The sequence below is a fragment of the Lipotes vexillifer genome, unplaced genomic scaffold (genome assembly GCF_000442215.2).
Source record: "Lipotes vexillifer unplaced genomic scaffold, Lipotes_vexillifer_v1.1 scaffold21, whole genome shotgun sequence".
Classification (NCBI taxonomy): Eukaryota; Metazoa; Chordata; class Mammalia; order Artiodactyla; family Lipotidae; genus Lipotes; species Lipotes vexillifer.
Genome location: NW_006774065.1, coordinates 416,814 through 435,269, shown reverse-complemented (window position 1 = coordinate 435,269; position 18,456 = coordinate 416,814). Strand labels below are relative to the sequence as shown.

The window sequence follows — 18,456 nt, the reverse complement described above, 5'->3', positions numbered from 1 at the left end:
AGCCACCACTCCCCTACACCCCTAAATTAGCCTAGAGAACTCACCACTAGCTGGATGTGGTAAGAAGACAGGCTTCTACTTCTGTGGAACACTGGGGATAGCTTTTTTTTTTTTTTTTTTTTGCCGCGCCGCACAGCTTGTGGCATCTTAGTTCCCCCAACCAGGGATTGAACCCAGGTCCTCGGCAGTGAAAGCACGGAGTCCTAACCACTGGACCACCAGGGAATTCCCTGGGGGACAGACTTGATTCCTAAGAAGAGCCAGGAGTGGAATCTGCATTCTTCTGTTACCGTGCCGTGGTTCCGTCTCTCTTTCCTCTGCCAGCTGTTCCCCCTGCTGCTTTACAGAATGATTTCACAGAAGGGTGGTCCTGTGAGGTGCGTGAGACTGAGCTGTAATCTGACTGCCGGGATTTTGAAGTGGCTCCACCACTTACTAGCTGTGTGATCAGAAGGAAGTCACCTGATCTCCCGAGCCTTGGTTTCCTCACCTGTAAAATGGGCATAATGAGAGGACCCGTATCACTGGGTGACAGATGATCAGGCGGAGCGCCCGCCCGCACCTGGCCTGTGGGGTTTGCTGAGTAGACACTGGCAGAGGCACCAGTAGCTCCCCTTCTGCCTCCCCAGCTCCTCTCTGCCCTTCAAGGCTGGGACTGGTAGCCTACGGGCCATGTCGGGCCTGCAGACTTAGCTCGGGCGGCTCACACACCGAAAGACCGCAGAGGAAAAGTAAGATTTGCAACTTCTTTTGAAAACCCAAAGGCCCGTGCTTCTGGGTCTGTGTGCTCACGTGATGGCATCAGCTGGGCTGAGTGGGGCTCCTCTCTTGGTCTGGGGGTGGCTTAGACCTTGGTGTTTTTCTTTTCCTTCTCTCCCACGACTGATGGTTAACCCACCCTGCTTCTCTCCTTTCCGTGGGCCTGGCCCTGGACGTTTTGGTCTTTGCTTTAAGAGCCAACTCAAATGCTGCCTTCTCTCTGATTATTCTCTCTGACCGTTTCTCCTTTCCTCTGCTCTCCAAGTGCATGTAATTTGGACTTTCAGCCTGTCTTGCCTGTTCATTTATTTGTGAGCTTTTTTTTTTTTTTGGCTGAGCAGCATGCGGGATCTTAGTTCCCTGACCGGGGATCGAGCCTGTGTCCCCTGCAGTGGAAGCATGGAGTCTTAACCACTGGACCGCCAGGGAAGTCCTTTTATACCACAAACTGCAACTCGCCTCTGCATGCCAGCATCTGGGACAGAGCTGGCCAACAAATAGAAGGCTTGGTCTCTGTTTTCCAGCAGCTCAGCGTACTTGTGGGGAGAAGGCTCGTGCAAAGGTAGCAGCGCTGAGCAGCGGGTCTAGGGGTGCGTGCTGTCCGCCTTCTGAGCTCTGGGTCTGTCAGGATGCTGTTGAAGAGGGCTGGCAGGATCTTGAGCTGAGACTTGAAGGTGTGGGCTGGTCAGAAATCTCACAGATGGAGAGGAAGACGCAGGTGAAGTGGCAAGCGAGGCTTACAGACTCGGATACCTGCAGGGACCAGGCGGGTGACGGGGGTGTGAATAACAGCTAGTATTTAGTGAGCACCTCCTGCACGCCAGGCCCCATTCGGGAACTTCACACGGATTAACTAACTTAATCCTCAGTGACCTGGCCAAGTAGCTGCAGCTTTGATCTAGTTTCCCAGCTGAGAAAGTGGAAGCTCCAAGTCTCGGTTGAGATCTCGCAGCTGTGAGCCGTGGAGCTGGGCTCAGTGCTCGTCACTGCTGGGTTAGGTTGCCTCTCGCATGTGTGTGAAGGGCCAGGTGGGGCAGCTGTTACCTGCTTGAGCTGATTGTCACCGTGTGGAGTGCATCACTACCACATCAGCTACCTATTGCTGCATTGCAAATCACCCCAAGACTTAGTGACATAAAACAACGGTAAATGTTTAGTATTTCTCAGTTTCCGCGGGCCAGGCTTCTGGGAGTGGCTTAGCTGGTGGTTCTGGCTCTGGGTCTCCCGTGGCTGCATCCACCCGTGGGCTAGGGCTGGAGGCCCACTTCCCAGGGGCCGGCTCACGTGGCAGTGAGTCAGTGCTGGTCGTGGGCGGGAGGCCTCCGTTTCACGCTGCCTAGGACTGCTTGACTGTCCTCACAACATGGCCACTGGCTTCCTGCAGAGCAAGTGATCAAGGTGGAAGCTGCGGTGTCCTTAGGACCTTATGACCCGGCCTCACAAGGTGCACTCGGTCATTTCCTTAGCAGTCTGGCTCAGCGTGGGGAGGGGATGACACAGGGACGTAAATACCAGGAGGCGACACTCATTGGCCGGCTTCCATGGCCAGACGTCCTGTCTTCTCAGGAGAAGCCAGAAATCCTGCACTTTATTTGGAAACCAAATTTAACGTCAGCCCATTCAGTTCCTGAGCATTGCACAGACTGAACTAAACATGCCCGTGGTCTGTCCCCCAGGCTTCCAGATCGCAGCTTCTGAGCTGGGGGGGGGCTGGTGGGTTTCCCAAAGGTTGCTCACGAAATGAGTTTTATGCGCTGACCTCCGTCGGGCGGTTTAACTCCAACTGCTGTTGGTGCCCTGCGGTGGCCCTGCCTCCAGCAAGGGCTCTGAACTCTTCATACAAGGAGCTCAGACACGAGGTGCTATGATGGGCCAGTGGGGCTTCCTTCCACCGGGAGCTTCTGGGCATGGGAGGGAGACCCAGGAGCCCAGAGGCTGGGGGTGGGGGGGGGGGGGGACGGCGGGGGACACGTGTGGGCAGAAGCCCCAGGAGCCCCTGCTCGACTGGAGAATCGTGTCTATCTCTTGGCTGAGTCGTGGACGGTGGGAAAGTTTCTGCTCAAAGCCCACCCACTCCTCTGCCGTCCATTGGGGTCCTCGCGATGCTGAGATGCTGCTGTGACTGCTTGCTCCCCGGGTCGGCAGGCTGGTTACATCCTCCGCCCTCCCGGCTGCTGTGGTGGCGCCCTTTGTGATGATGGGCTTTCCAGGTCTTCAGGGGAGGCCCTGCGCCGTCTCTTGTGTCAGCCCAGAGGAGTTTTTGGTGCTGGAGCTCTTTGCAATTTGTGAGGACCAAGGTGACTTAAAAAGCACTTACATAGATTGCCTGAGGCCTCACAGCTAATAAATGGCCAAGCCAGGATTTGAACCCAGGCCTTCTGGGTCCAGAGTCCATGGTTTTTAGGCATGCTGGTTGAGATATAAAATCACCGCCTCGTGACTTTTGTTCATTTGGGGAGTAGCGGTGGTGGGTTTGCTTTAACAGAAACTAAGATGCCCTGCGCTCCCAAGACCCTCTCTCATCAGGTGCCTTTGAACCCCTCAGACACACAAAACTCCTCAGGTGTATCCATCTTATCACTGAACCAAGGCTTTCCTCCTAAGATTTGTCGGAGTTATGTGCCTTTTTTTCTTTCTTTTTTGTTTCAGAGAATTATGATGACTTATATCATTGGTCAGTTGAGTCATATTCGGACTTCTGGGCAGAGTTCTGGAAATTCAGTGGAATTGTCTTCTCACGCATGTATGATGAGGTAAGTAGAGATTGTGCTTACGCATTATCTTTTCGTGGTTCTGATCCAAAATGAAGTGTTAATTTTGAGGAAGACTAAATCATATCTTCTTTTAAATCCCCACATCAGCGGGAAGAAGTCATTGCCCTAGAGAGTTGGCAGGAAATTGTGTTGGGGTCACGGACCTCATGGGGACTCTGCAGGCTCCGGGCCCCCCGATGTGTGTGGACCCAGGCCTTGTCCTGGGAATCTGAGTGATCCAAAGAGTAGGGCATCGCTGTATTTTTATTTTATTAAAATTTTTTAGAATTGCGGTAAAATACACATAACACAAAATTTACCATTTTATCCATTTTAAAGTGTACAGTTCAGTGATGTTCCATACATTCACATTTTAAAAATTTATTTGTTTTATTTATTTATTTTTGGCTGCGCTGTGCGGCCTGCGGGATCTTAGTTCCCCAACCAGGGTTGGAACCTGGGCCCCCCGCTGTGTAAGTGTGGAGTCTCAACCACTGGACCACCAGGGAAGTCCCCGTACTGTAATTGTTTTTTCTTTTTTAAATTTATTTATTTATTTATTTTTGGCTGCGTTGGATCTTCATTGCTGCGCGTGGGCTTTCTCTAGTTGCGGCGAGTGGGGGCTACTCTTTGTTGCGGTGCACAGGCTTCTCATGGCTTCTGTTGTTGCAGAGCACGGGCTCTAGGCATGTGGGCTTCAGTAGTTGTGGCACGCGGGCCCTAGAGCTCAGGCTCAGTAGTTGTGGCTCACGGGCCTAGTTGCTCCGCAGCATGTGGGATCTTCCCAGACCAGGGCTCGAACCCGTGTCCCCTGCATTGGCAGGTGGATTCTCAACCACTGCGCCACCAGGGAAGCCCCCTGTAACTGTTTTTTAAACTATCAGTAGTTTTGTTATTTACCTGGATTTTAGAGATTTTTATTTATTCCCTCAATAAATATCCAGGGACCAAGAAGTCTGTTGTGTGTTTGGTTTGATTTTGGGGTGAGCCATTCTGAAAGGTTCACCTGGAGAATAAACCAAGGTTCCAGCCCTGATGGAGGAGGCGTGGATCCAACTTCCTAAAAACTGTGGCAGGGTGTCCGGTGGGCCGTGCACTTTGATCTCCTGGTTTCCATGCTCTGGTCAGCCCTGGAACATGCGGCAGCTGCCGTGTCTGTCTATCTGTCCTTCTCTCGTCAGCATCACTCATAAAGTGGGTGCTTAATAATTAACAGACTAAATAAGTGGGGCGGAGTTTTCCCTTGGCATTAAATTTTTTTAACTTTAGTGAGGAATAATTGATACATATAATTTGTTTTTTTATCTGGTTGTGCTGGGTCTTAGTAACGGCAGGCGTGCTCCTTAGTTGCGGCATGCGAACTCTTAGTTGCGGCATGCATGTGGGGTCCAGTTCCCTGACCAGGGATTGAACCCGGGGCCCCTGCATAGGGAGCATGGAGTCTTAACCACTGCACCACCAGGGAAGTCCTGATACGTATAATTGTATCTATTTCAAGTGTACACGTGAATGATTTGATATACATATGCCTTGCGGAATGAGTACCAAGTTAACTGGCACATCCGTCACCTCACACAGTTACCTTTTTCTTTTTCTTTCTCTTTTTCTTTCTTTTTTTTTTTTTTTTTTTTTTTTTTTTTTTTTTGTGGTGAGAATGCTTAAGATCTACTCTCAGCAAGTGTCAGGTACACAATATCACATTCATTTCTGTTTTCAGTTTCAAGCCTTTGGGCCAGGTCAGCGTTCAGTCTGTACAGCAATCTAGTGATGCCTTGGGCGAGTTAGCTGGCCTCCTGTGACGCGGAATCCCTTCTCTGCATCTGATGTTTCTCTCACGCACGTGTTTGTCTTGGTTTGCTGTTGTCCTCTGTAGGTCGTGGACACGTCCAAAGGGATTGCGGACGTCCCCGAATGGTTCAAAGGCAGTCGCCTCAACTACGCGGAAAACCTCCTGCAACACAGGGAAAATGATGGAGTGGCCCTTTACGTGGCACGTGAGTCCTGACAGCTACTCGGATTTTCCTCTTGTAGTGTGACGGGGCCACGTGTTCAGAGAGGCTCCGAAGCGCTCAGAACCTGCAGTATATGATTCCAGACAATAGCTCGGCACCTTTTTATTTTTTTTATGGTGAAAAACACAAAATACTAACTTTACCATCTTAACCACTTTTAAATGTACAATTCAGTAGTGTTAAGTATGTTCACATTGTTGTGCAGTAGATCCCTGGAACTTTTTCACTGAAACTCTGTACCCACTAAACACTGATTTCCCCATCTCCTCCCCCAGCCCTTGGAAAATTATACTAAAAAAATCACAACCAAATCAAAGGATTCTTCACTTCATAAAAACATTTCCAGTAGTAAAAAAAGAATCTTTAAATGGCAAATTCTGGGCGTGCGTCTCAAGGATGCCGTTTCCCAAGCCTTTCTTTTCCGGAACGTCGATTAAACCTGCATCTGGTTTGCCTCCCCTGCACCTGTGTAGTGTCTCCCGGGCACGTGTCTCTAACCTGCGTTTGAACAGCTGTGAGTTTTCATCCGTGTCTGTGACTCAGAACCTCTCTTTTTAGGATGGTCCAAGGGTGACCTGTCCTTTCTCTCTTCCCAGGGGAGGGCAGCGAGGAGATTGTGAAGGTGGGTTTTGAAGAGCTGCGGCGACAGGTGGCTTTGTGCGCCGCGGCGATGAGGAAGATGGGCGTGAGGAGAGGAGACCGGGTCGTCGGTGGGTACTTCTGGTGCCTGTCGTAGTGCGGGCAGGGGAGTGGCTTGGAATGAATGAGGTGGCGTCGGGTCAGATTGCACGCGCACGGCTTCGCGTGTGTACACGTGCGTCACAAACCAGACGAAGAGGGGCGATCGTTGCAAGTGTGGCCCAGCCAGAGTGAGCTGGGCTGTGAGGGTCCCCGGCTCCCGGCCTCCATGTGGGCACGTCCTCCTGAGCCAGTGCTCACAGACGTCTACTGTTATTATTAATAATAATTTTTTAATGAATTAGTTTTTTTTTTTTTTTTAATGAAATGTGGTTCTTAAACTAAACACAAACCAGAAAGTTCATCAGGTCCTTGATGACAAAGCCAGGACCCCTCCCTTCCAGGTTCGGGAAAAGCTGCTGCATTTTCTGGGTCTGCCCACCTCCAACTCGATGCTTTCCTGAGGAATTCCTGAGGGCTGGTTTCCATTCTGTGATTTTCGCCGTCTGTGCTGACATGATTGTTGACTGATTCCTAACCCCCAAAACCCAGCAGAGGGAGTTTTATCAGTGGAGAGACTCACTAGACTGATTTCCTCTGACCCACAGATGCCAGGGCAGGTGCCACCAGCCAGCTTGTTTCCCAGATGAAAAACTGAGGCCCAGAAGAGAAAAGTAAACTAATCATTTTTTTTTTTTAAACTTGGAAAGGATTTTATTAAAAAAATGGGTGTTGATTTAAACAGTATAGACAATTTCAGTTCATAAGGTCATTAACTGAAAGTATGTGGATATACTCAGTCTCTGGAGATAATAAATAGACAGTTACTTGTTTTTGGCCGAGCCACTTGTGGCATCTCAGTTCCCCGACCAGGGATTGAACTTGGGCCCTCGGCAGTGAAAGCGCAGAGTCCTAACCACTCGACTGCCAGGAAATTCCCTGAGAGTTAGTGAGGCATGAAATTTGATAGCCAGGACACTTCATCACACGTCTATTGAACGATGGATTGTAATTATTTGGTGCCGCGATAGAGCGGCGTGCGCCTGGGCCCGAGTTTCCTGGTGCCTGGCTGGTGGCCCTAGGCCACACTGTTCCTTGGGATCCCCACCTAGGCCTCCTCACTCAGTGCGGCTTCTTCCACTTAGTTCTTCCTGGCGAGAACTTGTTTAGCAGCATCCACTCCCTGGAGTCAGGAGACCTTCCCTCGGTGCCTGGCGCTGCCTTTGGGCCTGTGCGTTTGGGTGACTTTCTCCTCCCTGGACCTCGAGTTTCTTCATCTTTAAACAGGGCAGCAGAGAGGCCGAGAGGCTTGTTATGCAGTCTCCCGTGGGCAGAGAGGTTAGGTGAGCTTTCTCGGCCCTGCCCATCCACACGCACGCCGGGAGGGGCTGGTGACAATGACAGATGTGTCCGGGGGCGGCTCCCAGTCTGGGTCCGGCTGGGCTCTGTGTGCTTTTTGCTGTGGTGCTGGGCGCAGAGTTTAAATTACTCCTTCCGGGATCAGGCATCAGATCTTATTCTTAAACCAAAGAAGAGGGCTTCTCGGTCCTCTGGCCACACGACTTCACTCGTGGCACCAACCCCAGTGGCATCGATGGTATCCGTCCCCTGCTTGGAGGCTCGCTGACCCCCGCTGCCTCCAGGGTGGGAATGAGAACCTGCAGCCGGGTCGGCGGCCCCACGCGCTCGCTTCCTTCCCGCCTCCGCACTCCCCTCCCGGCTCCTGTCCTCCTAAGAGTGTCCAACAGAGCCTTTGTTGGGAAGCCGGCCTCTGCCCCGCCTGCCCCCAGCTCTGTCCCCAGATGGCCTCACTCAGGGAAGCCCCTGAGCCAGGCCCTCCTGTTGGGCCCTCTGTCGGCATCTCGTTTTCATTCTGTAAAGGATGCGTCGTTGGTAGTTACCTGTTTGGTTTTGTGATTATTTGAGCATCAGTCTCCTTTGTTTGGCTCTAAAACCCACGAGGCCTGGGGGTCTGGCTGCTGGGCTGCCCTCCCCACCTCTGGGGGCCATGGGACCAGGGCTGCAGGCCGGGCCGTCAGCAGGAGAAGCCACCGGGCATGTTGGCGTGACCGTGCCTCTCCCGTGGGACTCACTGCAAGTGGGCGCTCGGCGTGTGTTTGCAAAGAGGGCAGCCTTACCCTGTGTAAACCATGTGAAGGGGCCAGACCCCGAGTCTCCTTCTCAGATGATGGAGCTGGGCATGGAGTGACCGCTCACTGTGTTACTTGACTGGAGAGAAGTGAATAGTAAAGGATGTGTAAGGGATGTGCCGCGTTATCGCCTGTCTCAGCCCTGGATGGAGCGTTCTCCTACAGATCCAAGGGTTTACCCTGGTTCGTTGAGGTCTCTGCTCAGAAGCCGCCCGTGCTGTCCTGTGGAAAAATCCAGCACCGCTCTCTCTGCAGCCCGCTTTATTTTCCTTTGTCGCCTTACTGCCTCCTTGAAATCACAGGATCATTTGTGTGTGTGCGTGCATGTGTGTGTGTGTGTGTGTGTGTGTGTGTGCACGTCTGTCCTCCAGTACCAGAGGATGGGGCTTTGTCCTCTGTTCACTGCTGCATCTCAGTCTGCGGGCACCTGGCGCATAGTAGGTGTATAACGAGTGTTTATTGGATGAATGCATGAGAGTGCTGGGTCAGAGCAGGCATTTTTTGTGGTTGAAACCTCAATATCTTGAGTTCTTCGTGGCCCAATTTAATTTGTCTAGAAAAGGAATTCAAAAGGTTCTTCTACCTTCCAGTAATTTTTCTTCCCTTCAATTTTCATTTTTAAAAATCTCCCCTTGAAGCAAACGTTTCTCGAGAAGGAGAAACGGAGAACAGGACATCCTGGGGCTGCCGCTTGGCCGTGCTTACGTGGGGGACGCCTGCTCCATTGCCCTTCACTCCTCAGAATCAGGCTGGTGCTTGGTGACACCCCCTTCTTGAGTGTCACATCTTGGATTCTAATTTGACCTGATCACAGTTACTAGGACAGGGGACTGTGTTTCCCAGAAGAGAGCGCTAGGGAAGAGTGCAGAGGGGGATTGAATGGGGAGATGCTTGGAGGCCTTCAGAGATGCAGTTACAGCTGCTCACGGCGCTGTTCCTCGTCTGTGAAGCGGGCGTCTCCTGGCTGCGTGTCAGTCCCCACAGCCATCAGGTCACCCAGCCTCCCTGGGTAGTGAGTCCCGCCCTGCCTGGGGCGATGGCACCGTGGAGACACCTCAGTACGCTCACAGCCAAGTCTCTTCTCAGCAGCCGACATCCGTCAGTGGGCCTGCTGTGTGCCAGGGCTGGGCGGGGCCCGGGGGCCGTGGGAGCAATGCAGGACCCCTGCCCCATGGGACACCCAGCAGGGGAGATGCAGTGAACCCAAAGAAACGAAGTACCCACCGCTGTGGTCAAGTAGGCAGTCCAGAGCCATGGGAGGAGCGGCAGCGGGAGAGCTGTTCAGGGCACCATGGGGTGCTGGAGCCCAGAGGGCTTTCGTGTCACCCAGGGAGGGAGCCGTGCTCAGGGCAGGCCCTGGACCTGCTCCCTAGTGCCTTGTGCACAAATCCTTTTTCCTCTGGAGCATTTAGGACGGTCTGTTTAATTGATCGCAGTCTTTTCGTCCATAAAGAGTCTCTGCCTCTATTATCATAAAAGCCCAGAGGACTTCCCTGGGGGTCCGGTGGTGAAGACTCCACGCTTCCACTGCAGGGGGCCCGGGTTCGATCCCTGGTTGCAGGCCACGTGGTGCGGCCAAAAACAAAACAAAACAAAACTCAGCTTCCTACTAGATGGAGGGCTGAGTCCCTTGCAGGACTGTATATGTCTTGACTGCTCTGCTCAGTCTTCATTCCCCTGCAGCCTCTCCTTCCCTCCCTCCATCCAAGCATCCTCCCACCAGCCGGCCAGTAGACAAATATCTGCTGACCTTGATCTGCAGGGCATACCAAAAGGCATCTGGTAAAGCAGGGCGTGAGACAGGCAACGTCCCTGCCCTCATGAGAGAACCAGATATGAAGTTGCCAGTTATGATGATTATACTTAGGTGATTATTACGCTAGATCTGGTGAGGGAGAAATACGGCGTGCTTTGTGGGCGACTGGCCAGGGGACCTGAGTTCTTGGGGTGGCCTTGGAGGAGGCTTCCCTGAGGGAGTTCCATTTGCCTTCAGAGCTGAAGGATGAGTAGGGAAGGCTGGTGTGGGTGGAAGTGTCCAGGCAATGCAGGCAGGGGGAGCTTAGAACTGAAGGGAGGGTGTTGTGACTGAGCCCACAGTGGGAGGCGGAGCGGAGTGAGAAGAGGCCAGGATCGTGCAGGGATCCCTGATCAGAGTACGTCGGAGGGGGTGATGACGGGAAGCGGTCAGGCTGGCGGCAGTGACTGGGTCATCCGAGCAGGAGATGGCAAGGTGGCTGGGTTGGGCCTGGCCCTGCTCTGTGAGCCGCTCACAGCCAGCCCCTCTCCCCACTCCCACCATGACTCCGGGAGGTGCTTCTGGAAGTCCGCGGCATCCTCACACCCTGAGCCAAGCTTTCTCCCTGTATCCCCCCACAGGTTATTTACCCAACAGTGCCCATGCTGTGGAGGCCATGCTGGCGGCCACGAGCGTTGGCGCCATCTGGAGCTCCACGTCCCCAGACTTCGGCGTGAACGTGAGTCGGGGTCCCCTCAAGTGCCCTGGGTGTGCAGCCCCCGCAGGGGAACATTCCGTGTGATTTCCCCATGACATCTTGGGTCGGGGTGTGGGCAGCCGCGGGGCAGGACCGGCCAGGCTGGGAGGAAACGGTGTCACGACGGCCTCCCGTCTCCCCGGCTGATGACTCGCAATCAGCAGGAGAGAAGGAGCCAGAAGTAGCGGGATCTCTCTTTAAGTGTAAAAGTGAACGATCCTTGCTTCCTTTCCAATATTCCCCATGCCCAGCCGTGTGCATTGGCTGCGTTAGTGTGTGTTACGTGCGACAGGGGGTGTGGTGAGTACCCAGCAGGGGTCGCCCGGTCACGGCTCCTGTGACTTCACGACCGCGTGAGGTTTTCTGCTGTTCATCCTCTGCAGATTTGCTCGTGGAAGAGCTGCTTACGGAGAATTTGCTCCATAATTGCCATTTCTGATCTCTTACTTTGGGGCTGAGCTTTGGGCTCTGTGCGGGAGGGTGGCAGGCCTCTTTATCCCCGTAAGCCCCATGGGCACCAGGGACCAGGGTGCACCAGCTGCCGAGTGGCCCAGGCAGGGGCAGGAAGCACGCGCTGAGCCCCACCATGGGGAAGGAAGAAGCAGCAGAGCAGGACTTACTGGGACCCCCACTTCCTGATCAGGGACCTTTCCTGGTTGCAGAACCTCGGGGATGAGGGACCCTCAGGAGCCACGAGGCCGGGCCCTTTAGAGGACATGCTGGGCATCCACGTCCCTGACCGTTCTTCCTCTGCTCTGGGCGTGGCCCCTGTGCTGGGCACCGGTCAGTGCAGCCCAGGGGCTAAGGGCTGGCCTGGCGTTGCTGGCCGTGCATCCTTGGGTGAGTTATTTATCCTCACGTGCAAAGCAGGGGCATCAGGAAGAGAGAGTCTCATGATACGAGCGTAGACTGCATGGGCCTGTGATTGACGCGGAAGGATTGATACACTTAAGATACAGGTACAGGGACGGTGCTGTTCCAGCTCCGTGCTCTGCAGTCCATGTGCCTTGTCCACAGGCTGGGCATTTTGGGTGTGAGCTTGATACTCAACCTCTGCCTTGAGGCTTGCTCTTCTGGAAAAGGTTTTCAAGGTATTTCTTTGCTTTTCAAAAATATTTATTTATTTATTTGGCTGCACTGGGTCTTAGTTGTGGCACGTGGGATCTTCGTTGCGGCACGCGGGATCTTTTTAGTTGCGGCAGGCGGGATCTAGTTCCCTGACCAGGGACCAAACCTGGGCCCCCTGCATTGGGAACGCGAAGTCTTAACTGCTGGACCACCAGGGAGGTCTCTCAAGGTATCTCTCATCTCCTCCCACACCGTGCGGAGGAGGGACAGACGTGCTTCTGCAGCACAGAGGCCTGGAGCAGTGAGGCGATTGGCTGAGGCCGGCCCTGGCCCCATGGGTTGAGGACTGGGCCCTGCTGAGTTCGGGGAGGGGGTGGTCACCCCAGACCTCACTGCTGGTGGCCGTGGTTGTGCCTCCTGGGGCTTTGCTGGGCCTCTCCCAGATCGCCTCCACCCCTGACCACCCAGGGCAGCCAGGACTGACCTGAGCCTGGAGCTCCAGGGGGCCTCTTGGTCCCCAAGGCCCTCTGTGAGGCCGTGTGAGCTGCTTGGTACCAGGCCATCCTCGGGGGGGTGGTCCTGGAGGGTTGGGACCCCATCCGTGGGCACTGTTGTCCTTGGACCCCTCAGCAGACCTTGAGCTGCGCTGCTGGGAAGCGGTGAAGGAGCCTCGGGGCTGGAGAAGGCATGTGGCCTGGTGGTTGCCAGCAGGTAGGCTCTTGCCTGGGTTTGAATCCGCCTCTGCCGCTTCCTGTCTCTGTGTCCTCGGGGACACACAGTAGGAGGGCTTGTGAGGGCAACACCATTGACACACATCTGGGGTTGGGACAGTGCTCAGACCTACCCCCCAAGCTCGGTGAACGTCAGCTGTTCCTAATGAGGAGGGAGTGGGTGTTTTTGAGTGAATTGGAACTTGTAAGCAGTTGTGATGTTGGAGCAGCCTTGTGCAGCATGGGGGCGTGGGCGTGGCCTTGTGCAGCATGGGGGCGTGGGCGTGGCCTTCTAGGGCCCCAACGAAGCCCCTGCCTGAGTGCTTCACAGAGAGCAGAGCTCCTGGGTTGGCCTCGGGTGGTGGGTCTGAGCCACCTGGTGCAGGGCGGGAAGCTTAGGGGACGGGCTGGGGCCCAGCCACCTCCTGCTTGCCTGTAGCATCAGCAGCTGGCCTTGACCCTGCGCCTATCCTCGTGGGTCTGTCTTGTGCAAAATGTCACCACGACAGGCCACTCTGGCTGACTCTGGTCCCAGGTCCTGTTGTGCAGAGGATGCAGCCAGTGGTGGCTCTGGAGCGGCATCCCTGGCGTTCCTTCCCTGGTTTGAGGCTGGTTTGGGTTTTCCGGGGTGGCGGCTCTTGTTGGAAGCGCACATGCGCTGGGATGGCAGCCTGGCTCCGCCCTGGCCACGTCCTTCAGCGCAGTTGCTTGTGGGAGATCTTTGAGGGCGTGATGGCCTGAGCCTCAGGAGAGCCCTCTATTCGGTCAGAAAGTGACAGGGCCAGACGCCGTTCCACTAAGATGCTTCGCTCTGCCCTGAGTTCTGGGAAGCGGTCCTCATTTTGCCGGGACCCTGGTGTAGAGCCAGAGGCAGGTAGCCATGTGCACGATCCTTTGGAATGATTGTTGAGCAGTGAATGACAGTTAATGTATCAGCCTGGTGACTTGAGGGCCCCCGGCTGCTGGCACCACCTGCCAGCTCCCAAGGGGGAGCCCTCCTGGCCGGGAAGCCCTGGTCCGGGTCCCGAGGCACAGCGCTTCCTCACGTGGGCACCGGTACCTGTGTGCTAAAGGCCCTGCGACAAAGCAGTGACTCCAGAGCCTCAGATGTCTTTGTACTTTTCCTGTAGCTAAAACCTGCAGGGAAGCATCTAGACTTAATGACGAGGTGCAGCCTGGGGCGGGACAGAGGGGTCACGGGGGCCCAGGGTGGTCCTCTCCAGTGGTTTGCAAATCTCTGCTTTAAAAAGAGGCTCCTGGGACTTCCCTGGTGGTCCAGTGGTTGGGACTCTGAGCTTCCACTGCAGGGGGCAGAGATTCGACGCCAGGTCGGGGAACTAAGACCCTGCATGCCACGCAGCCAAAAAGAAAAAAAAAAAAGGAGGCTCCTGTTCTTAATTTCCGACATCACCGTTTTACACTTTAGATGGTCTCCCAGTTTCAGTAAAGGGTACATTTCTGAAATTTGCAGTGAAACATGAATGTTTTTCCTACCTTCAATAGTTTGCTGCAAATCACTGAAGAATTTTCTCTATAATAAAGGGAAAATTGCCACTCTCTTGCCAATCCTGATTTTAATTATTTGGTTCTTTTACAGTGGGGTCACATCATTACTGACTATGAAGTTCTAGCCCCGTGGCACACACGTGTGGGATGGTTACTGGTTACCAGGCAGTTTACAGGTATGGGGGCGGGGTCTCCATACACGTGGATTCACCTGCCCACAAATGCGGTGGTGACCTCCTCTCGCCTTGCCAGGCTGGTGATGGAAGGACCCCGTCTGTTGGCAGGCCGCATACCTATCTGTGCAGGCTGCTTCAGGGAGGGCTGGGGACACCGCCTTTGCTCGAAGATGCTGGGGACCATTCCTCACTTCTCTTGAAGCCCCGTGGCTCTGCGTCTGCCCTGCCCCTGCCCCTCTGCTCACTGCGTGCCCCTTCGTCCAACTCTCCCACGTCTCCCACCCTATCTGCTTGGATTTCCCGCACGCATTGGGCTCGTGGGCATCTCCAGGTGCGGGGCTGCTTGTTCTTTGGGTCCCCAACCTGCCAGCCTCACCAAGACCTCCAGGTCCTGTGTGTTTTGACGTTTGTTTTTTTCTTTGTTTCACTGTTTACCTTTGAGTGGGGGCTTTTTCAAAGACATCGGGGGAGTCCCACCTCTGATATCCACACATCTCAGAGGGCAGCCTGGAGCCCTCCCCATCACAGAGCACTTTCAGGTTGCTGCACGCATGTGTGTGCGTGTGCACGTGCACACATGTGCGTTTGTGCACATAAATAGGACAGCTGTTCTTGCACCGGTGGCTGTCCACTTGATCCTGCATCAGCTGGGCTGATTTGTTGCTAAGGGTCGTATTTGGGTCAGCTGCACAATCACAGGTGTGTTCATTTCATCGTGACGTGAAAGCAGCTCTCGACTGAGCAGCCCTCTCCTGGACCAGAACAGGCCAGCAGCTGGTTTCTGGCGCTCAGAGATCCTGACCGGCTCCTGACCCGCCAGGAACACGGCCACCGTGTCGTGGGGTCTCTAGAGTCTTTCCATGGTGCCAAGTTCTGACCTCTGGTTGTGAAACACTTGTCATCTTTGCTGTCTGTTCTCTCCCCCTGTGAGGAAGGGTCACCTCTGTTACGTCTGAGCCCCAGGTCACTGCTTTCTGGTCCTCCCACCTGTGTGGGCTAGCCCACCAGGAGGGACACTGGGTGTCACGGAAAAATCTCTGGTGCCTTCCAGGGCTCTCCAGTCTGGCCTCATCCAGCTCTTCCCTGGCCCCAGGCCTTCTAGAAATTCTTCCCCTTCCCTGGGCCAGCTCCCCCTGCCCGGGGCTCTTCTCTTGGTGCCCCTGAGCAGAGGTGCTCTCTCCGGGGTCTTCCTGGGATGCGCGTCCTCCTGCCGATTCAGCGTTCGGGGACCGCAGTCCTGGCTCTCTTCTGCCGCCCTTTGGTTCCCTGGCCTGAGGGTTAGTCTTTCCTTTGTGGAGTCAGCGCTATGCTTAAGAGCCTCAGCCCCCGTGGCACACCGAGCAGGCTGGAACTCCAGCTCTGCCACTGGCAGGTTGTGAAGCTTTGGGCAAATGACTTACCCTGGTTCTGTCTCACCAAGGATGTGGAGGCGCTCACCGCCCCACCCGCTCCTGGGGGCCTGACCTCAGATGTGTGAGTGCCCGTCACCAGCTGCAGAGGCGCATGGTGAGCGCTCAGTGCATGTAGGGGTTTTTACTGGCAAAAATGTTCCTCCCAGCTACAGTGTGGACTCTCTGTCCCTCTTAGAATGCTGGGGTCCAGGCGTGCTGTTTATTTTGCTGTGTGGAGTTTGTACACGGCCACCTTGCCGAACTCCGTTCTAATGGTTCTCCCGGCGGTTCTCACCGGCTTTCTTCGTAGCCCTTCCTACCGTCCGTGGCTTGGCTCCCTCCTGCCAGCTCCAGGCTCCTTGCTAGACGGGGGCGCCAGGAGAGCGTGGAAGTCCGTCTGCGCACGGAAGCTGGCATCTGTTCTTTACCAGGTCTTTTTTTTTTTTTTTTTCCTGTGGCCGCACTGCGGTGTACGGGATCTTAATTCCTGATCAGGGAGCGAATCCGTGCCCCCTGCAGTGGAAGCGCACAGAGCCCTTCATCACTGCACCTCCAGGGAATTCCCACCAGGACTCTTCTCTTTACCGTCAAGAGTGATGTGTCCGCCATAGGTTTCTGCGAGACACCGTTTGTCAGTGAGGAAGTTTCCAGCTTATTAAAGCTTTTCGGGAGGAAAGCGTGTTGCATTTTATTGAAAGCTTTTAAGATAATCAAAAGATTTTTCCCCTTTAACCTGTTAGTGTAGTAAATTGCATTGGTCTAATCTCTTTTTTGGTTTGTGTGTTCTCTGCCTCTTTCTTTCTTCTGTAATGGTTTATAGAAAAGGAATGTCCTAGTGTGTGAGGATTTGGTGGCACTTGCCTGCAGTTCTGTACCTCCCTGGTGTCTGTGTTAAGAGGTGACCTTTGGGGACTTCCCTGGTGGCGCAGTGGTTAGGAATCTGCCTGCCAGCGCAGGGAACACGGGTTCGAGCCCTGGTCCGTGAAGATCCCACATGCCGCGGAGCGTCTAAGCCTGTGCACCACAACTACTGAGCCTGCACTCTAGAGCCCGCGAGCCACAGCTACTGAGTCCATGTGCCACAACTACTGAAGCCCGAGCACCTAGAGCCTATGCTCTGTAACAGGAGAAGCCACCACAATGAGGAGCCCGCCCGCCGCAACTAGAGAGAGCCTGTGCTTAGCAATGAAGACCCAGCACAGCCAATAAAAAAAGCAAAAAAAATGGGGGGTAGATTTTGACTGCTTTTTCTCTCGTGGTTATTGTCTCTTCAGGTGTTCTGCTGCTTCTTGAATCATTTTTGATAAATTTATATCTTCTTGGGGAATCATCCACTTCATCTGGCTTTCATGAATTTATTAACAAAATTGAACATAGTGCTTTGTCATTCCCTCTTTCTGTAGTAAAGTTTGGTTTCCGATTTTGTACGGTTGTATGCCTCAGTTTATCCATCTGGAATATGGGAATAATAATTCTATGTAATAATAATAATTCTATGTCAGAGCATTAAGTGAGTGAATATTAGCAAAGTGCCTAGGACAGTGCCTGATATGTAATAAGTACAGTGTTAGCTAGAAATATCTGTCTTCTTGGTCAGATTTATCAAGAGGCTTATTTTATTTTTTGGAAAAAAGATTTTGTTTGTATTGATCAAGTCCATCATTAATTTTTTTTATTACCTTCGTGTCATTTGGGTAAGTGTACTGAACTTTTCGAAACTTTAGTTTCCCCATTTAAAAAAAAAAAAAAAATGAGGATAATACTACCTCTTTCACAAGGCTATCATGAGACTTGCCTGAAACAGCTACATAAAGCTCCCAATACGATTATCCGGAACTTTGCAGATGCTGAGAAATTGTAATTTTCTTTTTAAAATAGCATTCTGTTCATACTTCTCTGGGTCAATTAATATCACTGGCTTTTACCTTGCTGTTTGGGCATGTGATTTTGTGTTTTTTTTAAGGAAATGTTCCAGTATTTGCCTATCTGTTCAATCATCTCCCTCCCTCCCTCCCTCCCTTCTTGTTTTCCTCCTTTTCATTTTCCTGGCTACCTAAACCATGGGTATAGTTAACTGAAAACAATTAGAAACTGGAAACAAAAACATTTATAATTGCTTTGCTACTCCCCCCACCGCCCCCCGCAATAGATTATATGTTCCAAGGAGAAAGAACCCTGTTTGGTTGCCTGGCACAGTAGGTGGAATAAACAAATGCTTCCTCCCCCTCTCCGCCCGCAGCTCTTCTCTGTTAATTCAGCTTCTGGTCTTGAAAATCCGACGGCACTGAAAATAGAATTAGTCCTTGAATCTTTAGCCCAGAGGGTCTCAAATTTTATTGTGCATTAGGATCACCCGAAGCGCTTGTGAAAACACAGATTGCTGGGCCACCTCTAGACCTTCCAGTTCAGTAGGTCTGGGGCCCCAAGTGATGCTGTTGTCGCCAGGACCCCTCCGAGGGGCCTGGCGTCCCCTTGTCTTAGGCATGTGCTTTGCTGACTCCTGGGAGCTCTGAGAAGCAGTGCCTGGCCCACTCCAGGCCAGTTAATTAGTTACCCAATGAGTTTAATTAATCGTCACGCCACAGGTGGCTCTAACCTGCAGCCAGGGTGGAGACCCTGCCCATCAGGTCCTCACACGGAGGTTCTGGCATCACTGCTGGTGCCCTTGGAGCAGCCCGGGCATTGACCTTGAGCCGCTGCACTGGACTGAGGAATGAGGAGTGCCGTCTGGGTGATGCTTTCTAGGTGCTGTTCTTGTGGA

At 53.4% G+C, this 18,456-nt stretch overlaps 1 protein-coding gene across 1 annotated transcript in view; it reads left to right on the top strand.

Annotated features, from left to right (window-relative positions):
• AACS (acetoacetyl-CoA synthetase) overlaps positions 1–18,456 on the top strand; it is a 50,696-nt gene that overhangs the window by 1,667 nt on the left and 30,573 nt on the right. The window contains 4 exon segments of the mRNA XM_007448646.1: positions 3,409–3,512; positions 5,386–5,506; positions 6,121–6,234; positions 10,729–10,826. Of these exon segments, the coding sequence (XP_007448708.1) occupies positions 3,409–3,512; positions 5,386–5,506; positions 6,121–6,234; positions 10,729–10,826 (437 nt within the window).